At 45.1% G+C, this 21,205-nt stretch overlaps 1 protein-coding gene across 2 annotated transcripts in view; it reads right to left on the minus strand.

The window, feature by feature from the left end:
* Window positions 1-10,242: 10,242 nt before the first annotated feature.
* Window positions 10,243-21,205, minus strand: part of cdh11 (cadherin 11, type 2, OB-cadherin (osteoblast)) — a 57,839-nt gene continuing 46,876 nt past the window's right edge. For both annotated transcript variants that reach the window (XM_041074031.2, XM_055502571.1), the window contains 8 exons: window positions 17,340-17,453; window positions 17,053-17,192; window positions 16,570-16,706; window positions 15,417-15,538; window positions 15,120-15,237; window positions 13,704-13,955; window positions 12,902-13,053; window positions 10,243-12,682 (listed from right to left, as the gene is read on the minus strand). In XM_041074031.2, the coding sequence (XP_040929965.1) occupies window positions 12,317-12,682; window positions 12,902-13,053; window positions 13,704-13,955; window positions 15,120-15,237; window positions 15,417-15,538; window positions 16,570-16,706; window positions 17,053-17,192; window positions 17,340-17,453 (1,401 nt within the window). In that variant the 3' untranslated portion in view covers window positions 10,243-12,316. The remainder of the gene's footprint in view (window positions 12,683-12,901; window positions 13,054-13,703; window positions 13,956-15,119; window positions 15,238-15,416; window positions 15,539-16,569; window positions 16,707-17,052; window positions 17,193-17,339; window positions 17,454-21,205) is intronic.

The raw sequence follows: 21,205 nt of genomic DNA on the forward strand, positions 1-21,205 counted from the left end.
GTTGACAGTAAAGACCTTAACAGTGTTTCTGAAAGCAGTAACAGCTGTGGTATGTTCATGCTGGGAAACCTAATAATGTCAAAGCTGGGACCACCAGAAGAAAATTATTGGGTCTACCGGATCCACGGACTGCAGGGCCTGTTGTTACAGTCTTACTCCTCCAGTATACAGACCAACAGTCATACATTGCTTCACGTTTTTAACAAAAGGTTATATTTTAAGAGCGAGTTTGAATAAATACATTTTTTTTTAAAAAGCAACCACAGTTTCCTCCTTTAGCTAAACTCTCTTCTTCTCTTCATCTTCTGTTAGTGGCTGGAAAAAAAGTCGATATGCGGCCATCTGATATTGCCTACAAATGAAGTAGAGTTATTGAATTAGCATTAGACTAGCCACAAGCTAACATTAGCAATGTAAGCTCAGTTCGCTCAAACGGCACAGCACAAGCTCAAAAAATAAAAGGTTGAATACACGTATATGACTATTGCCGTTCTGTCCAGGGTGTTGTTTCCAGTTTCTTCTTGGTATCCATCCATCCATCCATTTTCTTAATTGCTTATCCCCTAGTGCGGGGTCACGGGGGGGGCTGGAGCCTATCCCAGCTGGCTACGGGCGAGAGGCAGGGTACACCCTGGACAGGTCGCCAGTCCATCGCAGGCAACACATAGACAGACAACCATTCACACAGACAAGACACACATAGACAGACAACCATTCACACACACAGAGTCCAATCAACCTAATGCACGTCTTTGGACTGTGGGAGGAAGCCGGAGAACCCGGAGAGAACCCTCGCAAACACGGGGAGACCGTGCAAACTCCACACAGAAAGGCACCAGGGCCGCCTCCGGGAATCGAACCCAGAACCTTCTTGCTGTGAGGCGACAGTGCTACCCACCGCACCACCGTGCTGCCCTCTTCTTGGTATCTTGAAGTCTATTGTGGGTGCTCCTTTGTCCACATGTAGCCCTAAACTGATGATCTGAACACACACGTTTCATCCTCCTTGGCCTAACTCGTCTGTTCTGTGCTCTGGCTCACACAAGGAGAATTGGCTGTCTTCCAACTTATCTATAGCAGGACCTCCGCCCATTGAATATTAGTGTTGTCAATGTACAGTATGTGAGGACAAACAATGGCGGAGAGAGCAGCAGAGCTTTGTCAGGCCACGCCCCACTCTCAGCCTGGCTCCGCCTCCCTGACAGCGTGACTCCGTCCCCTAACAGCCAGACTGTTGCTAGGGCAGGTACATAGAAAACCAGGAAGCTCTAGTTGAGAGAGAATCCACTCAATTCGCCAGGGCAACTGAGAATGACGTGTTTTACATCATCTTCAGCTGCGCTGGCGACTTTATTCAGATGCAAATTCTCAACATGTTTTTGGTCAACCCCCATTGAAAACTGAATTGTTTCTTTGATTTTCTAGTGATGGGCACTGTGTAATAATAGTACAATAGTGATAGGAATAAGAAGTTCTGCTAATAAAAATAATTTAGGTAAAGGAAAGAAAACAGATGTCCTCTTCTTCATTACCAGCAGACACAAATGATGACAAATGAGGGTGGTTGTGGTATTATCCATGTCAGCCAATCCTGTTGCTCTGTTCAGGGTGTAATAGCAGGGGATAATAGCTTCTCAATTATTCATTTTGCCCCTGCACTCTATGGAGAATACTGTCACACAGCCACTATATGTCTTGATCTAATTAGCTAGAGGAGAGATGGAGCAGGTGGAGGAGAAGCGATAGGATGGAGGGAGTGACAGGAAAACAGTAGGGTAACATTAGGGATGTGAAGGGGCCAATAAAAAGGAAGAGGAAGATGACAGAAATTAAGGAAGGGAAGAAACAGAACTGTGAAAGTCGTGTTTTGCCTGGAAGCTTTGTAAACACTCTTCAAACAGTGTTTGTTGTTCAGCACTTCCTGCGTCTGCTGAATCCTCTGGATGGCTCCATGATGTGTGGATCACTGTGTTTGTGTGGCAAAGAAATACTGTATCTTTTAGCTGCATTGGAATTTTATGCATAAATACCTCATTGCTTTTGTAATTATTAAAATACATGTTTGTAAGTTATTGTTAAAAATCAATCCACGGCAGAGGGTAGGTGGTGCAAATTAAGCAAAGTGATAGTGAAAACAAAGCCATGACCAAATGCAAGCGTGAATAGGGTCTTTAAAACCCACATATAATATAGAATCAGGGCTAAACAAATGTTATGAATGCAGATAGTTACTGTAGGCAGTTCAGTGTACGAGGGTTTCATTATGGACCAGGGGTAGTCACAGCTGGCAAAACATGAGATATGGAAAGCTGGCTATACCTATTACTGTATACCCACAGGAGGAATGTGAGAAGTTCGGGTTTGACAGGAATCTACACTCCAAAAATAAAACTTGTAAAGGTGCAAAGTAGGAAGTGAAAAGACAGCACAGCCTCCTTCTGCATTAGTGAGAGATGAAACAGGAGCCAGACGCCTTAATTGTCAGACTACACAGTTGCTCTGTTGAATTGCCTTTGCATTTTCTGTGTTTACTAATGTGTCACACTTACATATCACTGTTCTTTTCAGTTCTGTTCTTTTCTGTTGGAAGCCCTTCGTCCCTGCTGATAAATGAAGTGGCCAGTCAGGTTATGCTAATTGATGTCTCCTCCTTTGCTTCCTTCCTCTTTCCTCCAAAGTTCAATTACACTCATCCACAGCCATCCATCACTGGAATGAAGCTGGCTGTGGGGCTAAATTAAATGTGCCAATTTCAATTAGCCAGTGTGAGGCAGTGCAGGGGACAGAGGTGACTGTGGTGGAAATTGGTTGGTGGAGGGTGATTCAAATATTGGGGTGGTGGTGGGAGCGCAGCTCGCAGTGCGGAGGGTATTTGTGAAGGAGACCTGCTGCAGAAACTGTGACGTTCAGCTTATTCTCAATGTTTTAGTCCTGCTGTTGAGGAGTTAATGCAGCCTCCTCAAGGGTAAAACCATCAGGGTTAAGAAAATGGTTTTAATAGAATAGATTGTATTTTAGATAACTTCTCACCGCACGGTTAGCAGTGTATAAACATTGAATTATACAGAAAATGAAGTATTAGGCCATAGGAGTAACCTTGGGGATGCAGATTCCTGCATGGACTTGTAGCCTGAGGTAAATGGCAACGCCACCTGTAGAGCAGGCTGGTGAGAACAGAAGCTGCCTACGTGTCCGCTGCATGAATATATTTACCAGCAAACGAGGGCAGGAGCATAAAGTGGGGCAGTGGTTCGTGGGGAGGGTCCTGTGTTGCAAAGTGCACACGGACCCCACTTTCAGAAACACCTATGTGAAGAAAGGCCTAGAGAACATGTTTCCTACCGTCCCAATGTCAATGCACATTTTTCATAAATACAGTGACTTGGAACATGCATTTATGATCTTGTAATTAATGTGGTTTGTGGAGTTAATGACTGAAAATGAGCTGAATCCATTATGTCCTTAAGGAAACCTAGATGCTAATAAATCCTGTCTGAGCCCAGCCCTGCCAGAAACCTGTTAATATATTCTGTTCACACATTGAAAGGTGTGTCACCACACCACAGATCCTATCCCAAAATAAAATAAACCTGCCTGTTGTCAAAGCAGCTTGTTTAATAAGCAGCCAGCCAAAGATGCTTCTTTGTTACCAGCTTGTTATTAAATCCGCAGCAGCATGACGACGACAATCAGAGGAGTTTCTTTGTGTCGGTGTTCAAGCGCCTCTCACATGATAACTAGAACTCTCTGGGCAACAGACAGGAACGGCTGATAAATAATCTCCTCTTTAGTCAGGACTGGCAGACAGCAGGGCAGAGCAGGAATAATAACACCCCCTCTTCCCTCTGTCCTCAGTGACGGACCTGGTTTTAGCCATAACCCTCACCTCCTCTCCTCCTCAGGCTGAAAAAGGCAGATACTTTACAGAAAAGTGATTTCAAACTTTTAAACGGTTTCTCTGTGACTTGTATATCCTCTAATTGTTATTCATAGCTCTGTCGAAAGAGGAGGAGGAGAGAAGAAGAGAGAATAGGACGAGAAGAGGGGGAAAGTGTCGAGGACATCAACAGAGGAGAGGGAACGGCACGGAAGAGGAGGTTGGACGGGAAAAAAAGATGAAATATGGGGAGAAATGAGAGACAAAATGGATGAATATCCTTTTTTCTTTTTCTGTACAATCATTTCTCTTAGAAGAGAGAAGAGTTTTTGTCGTTGGAGTTAAATAAAACCAGTGGAACCATGGGTTCACACTTATCGTAGGTTTCTCCTGGACTCACTGCATGGCTGCTGTTCAGCTGCATTCACGGTAGAGTTAAGATTTGGGAATTTGTGTGTATCAATTGCACATTTGTAAAATCTCTAGATCACATTTGCAGGATGCCGTAAATTACTGTACTTATTGTTTTAAAACGGCTTCAGCTGCGTCCTTCTAAAACACCAGGGCTCCCACAATAGTTTATTTTGTAATTAAACCAAACCATTTGTCTCATTTAAGAATATAAAAAAAAGTTCTCTTCATTTTCTCTCCGTTTTAGTTTTAATACAACGTGTCGGTATGTTTCCCTCGGTTCCAAATGGTCCGGTCCGAATGGGTCCCGTCCGTACTGACCTCTGCTGCATCAGCTGTGTGCTGCCGCACACTTTGACCTGTTCTGACGAGACGTTTGCGTTTTCTGTCCCCGGTTCGTCATAAGCCAGTGATGTACTTTACCATCTGGATGACTAATTGAAATTACCCGTGTGTGTGACAAACGCAAATTACCCAGCATCCTTTGGTAATACTGAAATCCAGAGAGGGCTTTATCTCGCCGTTTATGTGTAACTGTTCCGTGTCTCTAGTGGTGATGCTGAGGAAGGCAGGCCGAACCCGGCGACTTCAAGGCATCACAGTGGAAAAGCAGAACAAACAAAGGCTTCACGGTGCTGGAGCCCAAATGAAGGTGCGGTGCGATGAAATAAATGTTGGTAACAAGCCCGTAATGATACAGTTTCTTTTCCTTGTGTGTGGCTGGCTGGCTGTCACCCTATTCTTTAATCTGTTTAGGGTCTAATTGTGAGTAATGACGCTATTGCTGGCTATGGGTTGTAGCTCCGCCAGCCCCTCTGTGCCCAGTCTGCATATCCACCCCATCTGTGAGCCCCTCAGCCACAGTCGAGCCCCTACACGCAGCAAAGCAGCCGACACCCGCTCCAAACGCACACTCTACAGTAATCTGCCCCTTTACTCACACTCGTATCACAGCCACCGTCAGATTTAGTATGTTGGCTAAGCAGCAAAGAGGATTCGTACCAAATTAGCTTTAGATCTGCAATGAAAGATCAGTTCATTAAAAATGCATTAAATATGAATGGGTTCAGTTGATGCTAAATGGAAGAGGGGAGGGGGATTAATCTGGCGGTCCCTCCTCCCTCTTTCCCTCGCCTCCATACTTCTGCTCTGTGGCCTCCTCCAGCCTGCAGGATAACACTCCACATGTCTCCAGTATCATCTTCATATCCATGTCTGAGTAGACCACGTGCTGCAGAGGCGTCCCCTGACCTGTTTTGAGTGTGAACCATGTCTGCTTTGGTATCAGGAAATGAAACATCACTTTTCCAACTGAGCAACTTATGCAAAGTAGAAATTTGACACTTGTCATGATCGAATTTTTCATTATTTACACACATTTTCAAATGTTGATGAACGTTCCCCAGGAGACGGTATTTGAAACTATTGCGTCTTGCTCCTTGGTGCGACAACAGGCTTTCACCTCTGCACTAAGTGTGGCTGGGATAATGAGGATGGATCAGGGGAATGGGACCAGAGGAGATGAGGAGGTGGTCTCGCTATCCACACAAACGTTACTGTCTGGAAGTGGTGGCTATGCTGCAAAGCAGCGTGGAGGATCAGGGAAGGCGAGATGATGATTATGGAAATGAGCGAGCTCTCTTTCTGAAAGATTAAACAGGCCACTGATTGCTTTTACATAACCTTCATTCACTGACACACAGGCTCGCTCTGCCCCTCACTGCCTTACTTTGAAACACACACACACACACACACACACACACACACACACACACACACACACACACGTTTCCGCCTCTTTTGTGGGCTTGTTGCTTTCTCTGTTGTCCCTCTTGTGTAAAAGTGCCCTCGCTCTAACCTCCTCTTTGTTGGATTCATCTTCAGACGCACAGAAAAAAAACGCAGCGCACACAAAGGCAGCGAGCTGCTGTTTGATTTGTGTAACCTCAGAGGTCAGTGCTTCTCATTACACAGCCTGCGTCCGCTCTGCTTTTATATTATGAGTGCAAAGTGAGATGTTACAGCTCACTTACTGTAAGTGATGTCCTAATGTGTGTTTGTGTCTGTCGATATAGATGCACAACGTGTGAGCACGTGTTTCTTATTGTTGACACTTTACCGCTTACTTATTCTTGTTGCTACTTGACCAAAAGTCAAGTTGAGCTTTTTCTATTATTAGTTCTACGATCATCAGACGTGAATCAGGCCCCAGCAAAAAGTCTGAAAATAGTTTCTTTGAAGTTTATTTTATTATAATTTTTTTGTAAACTGCACTTTGGATTGGTTTTAAAAAGTTGTTCTGCCAATAGACTTGAATGCTAATTAGTCTTTAATCATTCGGGGACACATTTAATCTTCCCATGACACAGCTTTGAGTATCACCCGGATTCTGACTCATAATAGTCCAGCTGGTGGCTTCAAACAGTGCTAAGCTTTAAACTCAACTAATTGGCAACACAACCTTCAATTTCTTTGAAATTGTGTGGGAAATCCAGATTTTGCCTCGTCGTTCCCAAGGCCACGCAGCACGTGCACCACCAGCTGAGGCTGCGGCACCGCGGTATCTGGGCAGCGCCGGCCGCCGTGATGGTCCCACCTGAGGACACGTCTGTCCGAGCCAGCAGCCGGCGTCAGTATCAACACATTCACACACAAACATAATTGCTTCTAAGGACGGAGTTATTTGCTTGAGGATTAAGGTACAAGCCTTTTAGTCGAGGCTCTAGCTGAACATGCAGAACATGATTTTGTTAACGCTTCATGTAGGTTCTTATAGTACATTTGTGTTTTCTTACACTGTGTGTGTTTGAATTAGGGAATTACATTCCAGATGATGATTAATCTGTGCATCATGTCATGACTGTGATGTGACTGTAAGTTAAATGAAGGAATTAAAATGAGCCAAGCACCAGTTCGAATGTGAGGATGAAGATCTGCACCAGCGAAGGTCTTTGCATGAAGCTCCTGTGCTGTATAACATCTTATCAGAGCTCGTATTTTTGTCCAGCTTGTGTCTGTGTGAGTACGATTCATCCTCAAAGCTCAGTTCTCCTGCCAAAATGGATGCGTTGTTACCAAGTGTGGGCTTGGCTGAATGAGTAACTGAGTAACTTTCCATCTCACTAATTAACCCACTGACTGACTGATGGCCTCATTTACTGTGTGAGCGGTTTCATGCTGTTTGTTTGCAGCGCACTCAAGTACATCCAGTTCACACCAAAACACATCCCTCCCGCATTTAACCAACTTCCAGCCTCACTGGCAAACTTGAGTGAGTAACTACATTATTGACTTGCTGCCTGAGTGGTTAATTAACTTACTGTCTGTTTGTGGTGCATCCAAGGACATTCATGCAGCTTGCACACAAACTGTTTGGTGCACACATGTCTCCTCTCGAGTGACGGGAGGAATATTTCCCTGTTTACTCAAGTGCCACTTCATGATTAAAAACTAATCAGGCTTCAGCCAGCCTGGGATCCCCCCACACACTGACACAGAAAGAACTGTAATTATCTTAAGCGGGGATTGAGAAGCAAGAGGCAGAGGAACGTGGACAGTGACAGTATGTGGGAGGAAAGAGCCCAGTGTGAGGGTCAGTCCACAAAGTGCTGTGTGTGTGTGTGTGTGTGTGTGTGTGTGTGTGTGTGTGTGTGTGTGTGTGTGTGTGTGTGTGTGTGTGTGTGTGTGTGTGTGTGTGTGTGAGAGTGTGTACTTGTACTTTGTTGTACTTGTACTTACGTCAAAGTGAGAACCAAAAAAGAAAATGCATTCAGATACATGGGTTAATAAGAGTTACATGAATTTGGGTTTGTCCCTGTTCACGACCGCATTCACTCTGAAACCTTGACGGGGTTTGAAGCGGTGACAGCCGCCGTTCAGGAGATGCTGCCTCTTTTCCACCACTCTTGTTGCCAGGCCTTTACTTCGGCTGCTGCTGCCTTCAGTCTTGTCCTCATAACTGGAGCCTCCTCCTTTTTCTTTCTGCAATGTTCTGATTCTATCAGCATTTTGCAGCACATGAGCTGAGAGCATGAGCGCGTACGCGATAGATCCTTCTATCAGAGGTCAATCATCAGAAGACCCCAGTGACGCTTGGGACACGTACTGTAAGTGTTGAGTCCGGATCATGAGCCGATCTTCCCCTTTATCCGTGTTTTTCTCTTAATCTTGGCTTCATCAGCTCAAAGAATCCTCCTCCAGCACTGGTCCGGCTTATTCCATTGTTTTCTGGGAACACCAATCTCCAGTGTGACCACTGGTTTGTACATTGGCTCAAAGCGTGGGTTTACTGTCTCCATACCTCAGTTTGAGTGGTGCTGACTTGATTGGATGTTGTGAAGGGGTTTTTGTTCCCCACGGACACAATTCTGCAATCATCCACTTTACTTGTCCTCTGTGGTCCATCAAGCCTTTGCTGTCGTGGAGCTGCCAGTTGTTTTCTGTTACAAACTGTTGTGTTGGCCGTTCATGATGTTTTGCCATTGAGTTTATTTTTATGCTTAATTAAAAAAAATCTTTTTCATTGAAGATACCAAATGCAAATGGAACACTTCATCACTCCAGGCCTTTAACTGCTAGATTGGTTATAGCGTAATGAGGGAACAGGTCACACCTGGCCTTGCAGCTGCTTGTCCACTATTTATGGGTCCTCCCAGTGTGTGTCTAGAAAAGTGGCTGTAATTCCACCTTGAACTGGTTTGTTAAACCCCTTGAGTTGAAACTGGGAAGCGTGAAATCCCATCCTGTACCTGAGCTGTGTTTCTTCTCATTCAGTCATTCTCGGTTGTTGTGTAGAGGAGAAACCAGGACATTAAGCTGGAAACTGTGCTGCCTGAAATGTTCAAAATAAGGTTTAAGAATGGTTTCATCACCGTGTGCAGTAAGTCTAACAGTGCACTATGGTGGCACATCTCGCTTATTAGTCAGTGTCAGTCAAGGGGTGTTTGTGCTCATCATAGAATTCATCATAATGTCACATTTGTTTGTGCTGGTGGATCCACCCTCCAGCTCAAACCAAGTTTTTATTTTATTTGAAGAAATAAGGCCAGAAAAAACAACTACTTTACAGCAGTGGTCTCATTCACGCGACAAAGCACACGAGTCCTGGCTCAAACACCGCACTGGAATGTCCGTGCAGTGACAAAGTCTCCACCACAAAAGAGAAGGCAAACATGGTGTGAGCTGCGGATTGTTCCGAGCTGCAGCGCTGCCACTTCATCGTGTCGCAGACAAACCGAAGGACGGGAGTTTGGTGGGAACACGCATGGACGTGAATTCACACAGTCGTCACATCCACTGATGAGCAGCAGAATTCTTCCAGCAGCATAGTGTAACATGTTAACTGTGCGTCGCTGTAGGAGACTGAACGCTGCCCATCAGACCGCTGACCTAACACAGAAAGAAGTCTGATCTCCTGACAGTTGCTTAAGCTGGAATATTTGATTACGTTCCCTAATAAGACCACATTTGGTCCGTTAGCTACTTAAACCTTGTTCCTTTAACCAGCCAAACTTGATTGTCCTTGTCTTTGCATCTGTCGCTTTCCCAGCTGGATATGCTTCATTTGCATAATCAGGTGCAAAAGTTCATCTTACCTTTACCTCATCTCAGAGCTGTTTCTTACAAACTTCCTTGTCCTGCCACTCCTCCTTCAATCCACTCTCACCTCCACCTGGCACATGTAATAAGTGACTTGTCCTGCTCCTTTTCCTGATCTGTTATCAGTTTGGATGAATAAGCATCATGGGCTCAGTCAGATGCAGATGTTCTTCCCCCTTCCTGCCTGCTTTCTTGTTTCACAGTGGGTCCACAGGTAGCAGAAGGTTTGAAAGTTCCCAATAAACTGCTGAGTACTTGTCCTGATTTTTGCAACCACATCAGCATAAAAGCTTCTGACACTTCTTGTGTGGGTCCCATTTTCTGTGAGAGGAGCAAGCTGCCCAAACAGAACCAACTTTACTCATTTTATAAAAAGAGCATTTATTTCAAAGTTTTTTTTGTTTCGCTTCGGAGATTGAAGCACATAGTAAAGCAACAATACAATGTTCAGAAAATATAAGTGTGATGCTGTAACATTTTTAGTCTTATCTTCTTAACATGTTTTTGTTGTAATACTGGAATATTTTGCATGTATACTAAAATAAGAACTTTTAAAATTGTACAAATCGGTACCATAAAACTTGACAGAATAAAAACGAGGCGTTCTCTCACTGCAACATACACAGATTGCTAGTTTTCCTCTTAAACAGGGAGAAAGAACAAAGGAACGCCAGTTAATGAAAAGTGATAACAAAACAAAAGAAATGAGAGGTTCACACAGGCTTAAACCCAAAGCTGATATTTAACTTTTGGCAGTGAGTTTCTTATAGTTGTCCAAAACAACGTGTCCAGGTTTGGACAAATATAAGAACAACAAAGCAGAGCTGCAATATGTGCAGCTATACTGTAGCCAAAGAAAGAACAAATATTGCCATAATAATGATAATAATAATAATAAAAACAACAATAATAATCATAATAACATTAGAAAAGAGATTGAACCTGCACACTTGAATGGGGTGTCCTCGTTTCAGCCTGTGTACATGTGGCTCAGAAAAAACACAACTTCTTTCCAGTAAGCATTTTATGTTTCAGTAGCAACGTCTGTTGATACAACAGATATTGCTGCCAACATAGATGGTGTTGGGGGAAACACAATGCGCGTTTTCCTGGGCTACATCTACAGTGGCGACCGAAAGGGCACATCCTATTTTCAGAGTGCATGAGGCGCGAGTTGGATCCTCAGAGTGATACGTCCCATCAGCACGTTGCTCTGTACATACCTATCATGGAGAGTAGTTTGCTTTCTGAATATACTTCTCAAGTTACAAAAGAACAAAAGGAAAAAAAGAGAATGCACTGCGTTGCATTAAGTTTAAGGCGATTTTAGAGCTCACAGGTTTTTACTTGTAGTGATTAACCACCGTTGGCGGACTCCAAATGAGGAAATGGTCATTCATTGGTGGACTCGGTGTGGGAGGTGATTGTTGATGAGAGAGTTGGGGACACAGGGCGGATGGGGTATCACACCGCATCTGCAGTAAAGAATGAAAACAAAGAATCTTCCACAGTTTGAAAATTCAATCTATATTGAGTCTGTCTGTGTTTGACAGTAGAAAAACTGTGTTTGTGTAGCGTTTTCACAGATACTCAGTCCTTGTGTGTTCGTTTATCTGTGTTAGCTACTGAACCTACCGATGCCTAGCATTACTCTTGTTGTGTTTACCCCTGGGGTTGTTGTTTATTTATTATAAGGCCACCATACTGTGGAGATGCCGTGAGCATCTTAACAGTATCAACAACCCAGAGTTTGTCACGCCGTCCAAACCACAACACCTGCTTGATTCTGCACACTCGACAATCACTTTGAGTCTTTTGTTTCAGCTCTTTGACCTTGTGACACGTTTCCATTCAGACAGATGCTGGTTCCCAAACTACATCCATTACTTTGCCTGTGTCTTACTTTTCCTCTCCTTTTCTGTGTAATTTACATACACTATAAAGAGAGAAACTAAAAAGTACTGGAACCTGTAAAGGGATTAAAGCCGCTCTCAGGAACCTTTGAGGAAGAATGTGAATCCAGTCCACAAAATTTATAGAACCTCTAATAAACAGTTTGCTAGAACCAAGTAATTTTGATCATACAGCATCATTTTTCCCAACAGTTTACTACCAGACAAATGGTGACATGAACCAATCTCCCAGTTCTGCAATGCTGAAGTCTGTAGAAACAGAAGGAGGGGAAGCGAGAATATGGAAAAGGAACAGAAGAGATTGGGGAAAAACTGGGAGCGATTCGAGTCCAAGCGTTCAGTATGTGTTCGTTAACAAACCGTCTTGGAGGACCAGGGAGGCGTCATGGGAGCGAGAACTGTTAGCACTCATCGACAAATTGGCATGAACTGATCAGTTGGTTGTTGTTAACAATAGGGAATGATAACGTGTTAACAAATCCTCATGGAATCAGTAACTCAGAGCAGAAGACCTCTGTTAAGAGTCTTCACCGTCGTCCCCATCGTTAATGGAGCAGTCTTTGGTCCCGTACAAATCCGCCAGCTTCTTAAACCTCGGCCCCCAACTCTGCAGATAGTCATAATCCAAGTCGGACTCTGTTGTGACAGACTCAAGGGAACTCAGTGACCCAGCCAACGATCCTCTTCCTTCGTAGCCGTAGATCTGAATGGAGTCGTAGGGAGGTGCGGTCGGGTCGCTGTCGGCCTCCGCGATTCGAGTCTTGATGAAGTCGTCAACGTCGACACTGTTGGCTGCGGGACGACCGAGTCCGGGCCTGATGGGGTACTGGAGCTCTGGCTTCATGTCCTTTCTTGGCAGGAAACCGTTGGCTCCATCTGGGTTCTACACAGTGAGCGAAAGAGCATCTGTCTTTTAAAATTGTACCATTAGATATAAACAGAATTTTAAAAAATACTATAAAAGAATTTAGTAGAAACATTCAAAAGCCATTTGATGCGTCTGTCGAGTTAAAGGCCAGTGAGTTATTTACAACTGAAGCCATTACCACTGTGTCTATTATTTAATTTGATAAAAACAAAACATAAAAAGCTTTCTTCATACCTGCAGTGTTGCAATGTCAAAAGCCTCAGTGTCCTCCTCGCCACCTCCCTCATCGTCATAAGTGATGATATTCTCGCGGATGTCCTCCTCCTCAAACACTATCAATGGCTCCTTCTTCTGGCGCCTCAGGGCAACAAACAACACCACTATAGCTGCCAAAGAGAGACCCAGCCACAGCAGTCAAAAAATGTTCTGCGTGTACTGATTACATAATTAAGAAAAAAAATAAAAATGTGAGTGTCAGTAATTAGTTTGCACCGTGGGAGAAGTAATTAGACCTCGGACAGCACAGTTAACATTATATTGTTAGAGACACGTCATTTCAGTTGCATTTGCTTGTCTACTCCTCATTCTTATAGAGATTATCATGAAATAAAACAGTGCATTAATTTAATTATATCCTCACATACTATGATGTATGGGAGGATATAATCCAGCTGCTACTTGTTTTAGCCAGCGGACTTTGCCAAGTTGCTGCATAAACAATAATGTTTGTGAGAAAGCTAAGTAGCAGCGGACACGAGCTGAACAATCGGCCGGTTGTCATGACGCAGGAGTGCAGTTTGAATAAAAGCACCAGTTGAAGCAGGCAGCCTGAATGAGCTTCCTGTTTCACATCACAGTAAAGTAAATATCAGGCATGTTGGGTATTATTTGGAGCCAGCTGAAAGACTTGATTAAAGTGTGGATTAGACTCATTCTGTAAACACAGCACTTGATAATCAGGCAAACAACTGACATTTCATGTTGCAACAAGGGAGTCTTGTGTAAATCCTTCCTGGTGTTCACAGCGAGCTCTTACCCAGCAGAATAACTATGCAGGCAAGTATAGCTATTAGCGCTCCGGTGCTGAGGCCTGCAGGCAGGACGTAGGGCTCCACGTTGCAGGAGAGGATGGTGTCTTTGCTGTCACAGGAACACACTCTGATGGTCAAGGTGTTGGTGCTGCTCATGGCAGGAAAGCCGTTGTCGTTTATCTCAACGGGGAGGTAATAGACGTCCTGGGTCAGGCGGCTGAATCCCTTACGGAGCACGTAGATGCTGGCTGTACTGTCTGTGGAGAGAGAAAGAGAGAGAGAGAGAGAGAGAGAGAGAGTGTAGGTGCTGGAGGTACATCAAAGGGGAGAGTAAAGGCACAGCACACGCCATCATTGTGCACGCGTGGCCAATGAGTGTGTCCTGCTGATATGAAATTCCCCTTTAATAGTGGGCTCATTCATCAGCAGAGCAAGAAATGTAATCCAAAGCCCCGGTTGCTGCTGCAGTGGGAGTCCGGCAGCTCCCGAGCCTCTGCAGTGTCCCCCACCTCCTGCTCCCAGCAAGCATGCGTCCCTCCGTCCACACACTCCTCCTGTAATAAGCTTCATCACCAGTGACGGAAGGGATGAGGCTTCTTCACCAAGAACAGGCTTCAACAATCCCTTTGAAATTATATTACAGCCAAACGCATACAGGCTTTTGCAGTGCGCTGAGCTAAACGGGTCCGATCAGCGCGGCGAGGATGGTTCAGATCCACTGGATAGCAGCTAATTAGCAGATTAACTAATGCACTTTTGCAAACAATGTTCTGTTCATGTTTTTATTGGCAACAACATCACACAATGTGTGAGCTCCGACGAATGGCTGCAGCTCGGCTAATTCAGAGACCTGTCTGCTGCCGTCGTCGCTGTCATCAGTAGCTATCTACCTCCTGCCAACACTTGTATCTGCGCGTGTGTGGATCCAGACAGAATAAATCTATGCATCTCTGTGTCTGTCTGGGTTTAATACGTTAAACACGGGATCGCTCTCTGATCTGTTCCCACTGGGTCTCTGAATGCCGTATCCTGCTTCACGTTTTAATTTCATCTCCCACCTCCACCGCATACGTCCGTCTCCCCTCTTGCGCTCCTATTTTTTTTCTTACCAACACTCTCCAAACTAATTCAATCAGTTGGCCCCCTAAGATATATGTACAGACGGACAGAGACACCCACCGCAATTAATACAGCCCCCAGGACACGTGTGCATTGGCGTGTGTGTGACAGAGATTCAGAGCACCTGCTGCTTTCTACAAGCTACTGTAAGCCTCCATCTGGTTACGCTTTGATCTAATCTGAGTGAAAGGCGAGAGACGGAGAAAGACCTCAGATGAAGGAAGAGTGAGATAAGCTGGTGAAATGTAAGAAAGAGACGCGTGGCTTGAGATAATAGCGCTAATGTTTTAAAGGTCGTCTACCTCTGTTGTCTTTGAGGGAAAAGTTGTGGTTGTGGGCGACTTCGGGAGCGAGGCTGAAGGTGAAGTGCTGCCTGTGCGCCATCTCGTCCTTGTCCACGGCGCTCACGCTCTCGATCACCTGAACACAAATTAGCGTTGAACACTTGCTGTGGGGGTACAGGGGGAACAGGGCTCAAGGGGGGAACGGGGGTACAGGGAAACGGGGGTACGAGGCTAAAGGGGGAATGGGTACAGGATTAAATGGGGAACGGGGGTACGAGGCTAAAAGGGGAACGGGTCGCTGGCGGATCTACGCACCTTCCCCGGCACCACCGTCTCACACATGAGGACCTCGTTGTTAGTGGCGAATTCTGGAGCGTTGTCGTTGACGTCCTTAACTCTGATGTTCACGCGCACCTTGGTGTCCTGGTGGTGGCCTCCTAAACACACACACACACACACACACACACACACACACACACACACACACACACACACACACACACACACACACACACCTGTCAGCACGGCTCCACCAGCAGCGCTCTGCCACATAGAAAATACGGGGTTCTGTTCTGTCCCGTTTGGAGCTGGCTGAACCCGGCGGCCTGTCTTCCACTAAGACAACAATTTGTTATTTTGATTGCAGAAATTACAGACGTGAGGGTTGGAGAGAAATCTGCCGTTTGCCACTCGGTTTGTCTGATCGCTTGTTTACCTCCCTTTGCTTTTCATATGCAAAAGTGACAAATGTCAAGTTGTGACGGAGATAAGACTATAGAGAGGATGATATAATGCTGGTGGAATGATGTGTAAACACACAAAGCGAGCTTGATCTCCTGATTCCCGGCTGTAAACTGTGAAAGATGAGAGAGCCGTGTACTTTTCTGTATCATTCATCTTAAAAATCCGCTCTGCTTTGCTCTGCATATTTGCAATTCTAGCCTGTATGATTTTTCCACTACCCTGTCATTAACAGGCATTTATTTAGCTTCCCAGGGCCTGTTAGCGGTTAGCGTAGCCTGAAACGGTCCTGGCTTTGTGGGCGGCGAGCCCGTTTCCATCTGTCCGTCTGGCGTCTAGCACGCCACAGGGAAACCACGCGGCGCTCTGCTAGTTTGAGCCCCGACCACAGAATACCAGGGTGGGGCCACTGTGGCTCGCTGGCTGGAGGGGTTGTGGGGTTGAAGCCTGGGAGAGAACGCTCTGGAGGGGCCTGTGGCTCAACTGGCCGACCCCCCTTTCCCCCTTCACTCCGTACATCTGGCAGCACTGTTTGAATTAGTCCAGACGGGGGTAGTTCCACTTCTACTGTTCTCAGCCTCTCACGTCTTTCTTTACTTTACTTTACAGTTAACACAAACCGTAACTAGTCGACTGTTTGACAACGTGTCTGACGTTTGTGACCACACGCGAAAGACTGAAGCTGGAGTGCCCGTCCTGTAGCAGACGCCAGTGCTCACAGACGTACCTATCTCGGTCGCTGACACAGAGATGTTGTGCCAGGCCTGCGTCTCTCTGTCCAGGGGTCTGGTTGTGGTGATCATCCCGTCCTCGGAGTTGATGGCGAAGAACTGCTCTACGTCTGTGTACCGCGGTATCATGTACCTGCACAGAAGTAAATGTGATATAATACTGTATTATTTAGTTCCATCATTAGGTTACAAAATGTCTGATTCTACAGTCTGTAAATGCATTTGCTGCTTGTATTCAGGACGATGTCCGTCCTTTTCCATCTGTTAAAAAACCTTTATATTGTTTTTCCTTCCGCATAGACGTGAGTGTAAGGGCGAGCTTCTGAGTCAGACTGTTTGTTCAGGGAAGGAACGCTGTTTAATAGTTATTTTTTCTGGCAGGGCTCCATGGGTGTTTATGCTAGCGTGAAAATTGAAATCGTCCCACTGCTACAGTGCTGTGTGTGCGTGAACGCGCTGCGTATGTGTGTCTGTGGTACCTGACAGGATTGTTGGCAACGTCCGTGTCCTTGGCGTGGACGCGTCCCACCAGGGTGCCTTCAGGCGCGTTCTCTTCCACCTCAAACGTGTAACTGGGAGCTACGAACACAGGAGGCTCATCTGCATCCTCCACCACTATCTGCACACACGGACACAGAAGGGCTCAAACTTTACACCCCTGAACAAGCGCTTCCTCTTCCGCACGATCGAATGCACACGCTTTTTACATACTCAAGGACACACTTGTATTAATACATCAGTTCAAAGACGTAATGTGCATAAATACCTTTATTGTGGCTTCATCTTTATACGGCCCCCAAGCGAGAAACTGAGGGTCAATGTGAGGGTTGGATCCCTCCACCTTTAAAGTGTACGTCCTTTTAGTTTCAAAGTCCACTGGCTGAGGAAGAGAGAGCGCGAGCGAGCAAGCAAAAGAGAGAGAGAGAATTCAGATTGTGTCAATCAAACCCATCCCTGTTTGATCACAGTCATTAATGTGTTGCCATTAGTTCATTATCTTTCAGCTTATTTATTATATGCACTGTAAATGGATTGTATTATCTTTGTAAAAGCAGAGTCCTGCTGTAACCTCGTCTTCTGATAGGGGGAGCTGTTGCTACATGAATGAAAGGATAATAGCAACTGTATCACAGCAGTTCTCCTTCTATTACCACGACCATCGCAGACCAACACAGCCGCATCTTACCTAAATACTCACCTCAATTTTAAAAGATTTTGTGTTGCATGATATTACATTGTATGATATGAGTATTTTGGGACCAAAATGAATCATTTGCTTGTTTCTGTTGGGATGTTTTCATCACCTGATGAAAACAATACTAGTCTGATTTTAATGAGCCAGGATTAGGTTTGGGATTTTGGGACACCATATGATAAAAGCAAGTAGAAATTGCTTTGGGTCACAAGGTGGCAGATGACATGTGAGTCCCAGATCACAAAAACATCATAATGACAGGTCTAATAGCATTTCTCCTTTTCCTATAGGTTATAGTCTCACACTGTTACAGTTATAATAAGTAGATTGAGAATATGTCTTATTTCTATTTCACAGTGTAAAAGCCTTTATGCATATTGAACTGAGCTTCAGATCACATACTTTCTAGTGAAGGAAACCCCATTGACTTGTAACAGCCTTGATACTGAAGTGTGCTTTTGAGGTATGCTGTCCTACACCAAACTGAAAACATCATATTATAATTCAACCATTAAAAGAAGTGGCAATTGCAAAGCGCCGACCCTGAGCCAAGTAGCTTGAATTAGTTTGAATTTTTCTTTTCTCCTGCCGTCCATCCTTATCAGCTGAGAGTATACGACTGCTGGGAAAACCTTTATGTCAACAAATGTGTTGGCAGCCATTGCATAAAAGCTGTAACACCCAAGAGATGCACTCTGCTCTGATTATGAGGACTCGAGCATTGCCAACAGCGCTTGGCTGCAACGTACACTCATCTGCAACTCTGTACACTAAGTACCACTCGTTTGGGTTCCACTGCAGCATTATGAAGCCAGATAATACCCCTTTTCCAATACCACTAGTTTTCCAGCTGGTCCTGGGATGTTGCACTGGCAGAGTCCCAGGAGCAAGCCTGATCTTTTCATTTGTATGTTTCCATCGCTTAATGAAATCCCAGTGGGAGAAGCGAGGGCTCACAGGCCTGTGTGCACTGTTTGCAAAACAAAGTGAAGCTACTGCAGGTTTGACACAAGGTTTATCAGCGATCGGGGCTTTCACCAAACCTACCATTAGCAGGGCTCATGGGGACACGACGGCACGACTCAGCAGGGGAGAAAATCTCATAATAGTTGAGCAACAGCCCTGTTTATCATTATTATTATCATTATTATTATTATTATTATTATTATTATTAATGATGTGATGTAATAACGGGGCTTTATAATCTGAGATGCACCTGGACGGTGGCTTCCTCTGACTAATGATTGTTCCCTGCTCAGCCAGGCGCGGCGTCCTCCACCTCGGTGGCGTCTGTGTAGGAGTTGAACGTGTTGATCACAGGTACATTGCTAATAAGACAGATATGACCCAGTTCTTTCATTTTCTATATTTTGTTACGCCCACTCTGTCTCTGGGTCTGTGTTTCCTCTGCATTCTCTCTCCTTACCACCGTCTAGATCCACACGCTCTTTTCGTCTTTGCGTAATCAGTGCGATATAATAATATTCACAACAATACCTCCCCCTTCTCCCTCCCTCCCTCCCTCCCCTCCGTACACACACATCACACACTCGCACACAGCTCCTTAATATTCTGTGGACTGCTTTCGTCAGGACACAGTTGAAAGAGAATAACTGATTAAAGCTCATCCCCTGTGCGTGCGTGTGAATGTGTGTGTTTGTGGAAAGGAGATCTGGAGAATGGAGGCTAGCGAAGGCTACTGTCGAAGCTGATTTGAGCGCGTGTTTAGGTGGGAGCTTTGTGTGTGTATGCGTGTTCCACGTTAGCATGGAGAAGTCAGTGATTTCCTTTTAGAGGAATTAAGATGCAGCCGGGCTCATTTTCTGCACAGTGTGACACGTTATTATAGCATTATGTCAAATGTAGTAAAACACAGAATAGCTGTGCATTAATAAAAGCGGCACTGGAGTGTTTTGTTTATTGTGACACTTCACAAGAGAGACACTTTGAAGCGGTTATGATTGAATTGAATAAATCAGAAAAGCTTAAGCGGCTCATTTGACTGATCTGAAGCTGACGCTTCACGTGTGTGTAGTTGTCAGGTTTTTACAGTGATGATTTACAGTCACACTGCTGGTTGTGTGTCTAGTTTCTGTGTGGTTTGGTTCTCTAAACTTTGCTGGGCCGGATGTGGATGCGTGCATTGGGCCAGTTGCTCTTCATTGACCTTGATGAGCTCATGTAGCTTCTTGGGATGATTTTAAGCGTTTTGAGGTTTGAGTTTAGGGCAGAGACGTCGTGAACGTCCGTCCTCCTTTAAATCCAGCCTGATTTACTGCTGCGACCACAGAGTCTCCTGCTTCTGGCTGCCGTGTGTCCTGTTCCGTAGGTTTACTGCTCCGCTCCAGGACACACAAATTATATATTAGAAAAGACTAAAGGGGGCATCACTCATTATGATTCTGAGCTCTGCATGAAGCCTGTGTGAGGAGAAGCCCTGACCTGGCATGCCACGCTCCAGTGCTGAGCGCCACGCGAATCGCTCATGCAGACAGTGGTGGGAAAAAGGCATGAAACAGACTCCTATCGATCCACTCCGACACAGATTTTCCCACTGCATTAGTGAAAACAAGCTGTGGGTTAAGACTGGCTGCGCTAGTAGGCAGCGTCATAGCTGTGTGCGTGGGACACGCCGCTCGCCGCAAATGTCGTCATACTTATAAGCACTTAATTGTGTATTTAGACGCCAAGTCTTTGACTGGAAAAGGCCACGGTTTGGAAACTGGGGGGAAAGTATACAACTAACCACCTCTGTCTGATTCTGTGGGCTGACAAACTGAAACCTAATTTTACAAACATGTAGCCTAAAAAAGTGTGGGGGTGCAGATTCCACAATTTCTTCCCTTCACACAATGATACGTTGACTATAACACTTGAAAATATTACTTTCTAAACTGAAGGACTCGGGGGTTGAACGTCGTGAGGGAGAAGCAGGCTACTGTATCTCTGTGGAAGATTCAGCTGGTAATCCTGACCTGCAGCTACACACAGTGTGTGTGTGTGTGTGTGTGTGTGTGTGTGTGTGTGTGTGTGTGTGTGTGTGTGTGTGTGTGTGTGTGTGCGCGTGTGTGTGTGTGTGTGTGAGCAGAATCCAGTGTGTTTTAGATGGAGGGATTGGCTCTGTGTGTTTTTCCGAGTAAGAAAAAGTAATTGTGTGTGCTGACTTGGATCACTGAGAGCTACAGTCACGGTTTGTGTGTGCGTGCGCGCGTCTGTGCACGTATGGGTTACAGTCGCAGGCCAGAAGATGAGCTCTCTGGCCTAGGGAAGCATGAAAGTTAATGCACTGAGAGTCAGTGTTCCTATCGCACACAATAAGAAACGGTGTGAGCTGCCAAGGAAGGAAACTAAACCTTTCTGCCTTTTATATCCGCACCGTATTTTACTTTTCCTTCCGTCGTCCCTCGTCTTGGTTTACTTCTTTCCTCAGCACTTTA

The sequence above is a fragment of the Betta splendens genome, chromosome 15 (genome assembly GCF_900634795.4).
Source record: "Betta splendens chromosome 15, fBetSpl5.4, whole genome shotgun sequence".
Classification (NCBI taxonomy): domain Eukaryota; kingdom Metazoa; phylum Chordata; class Actinopteri; order Anabantiformes; family Osphronemidae; genus Betta; species Betta splendens.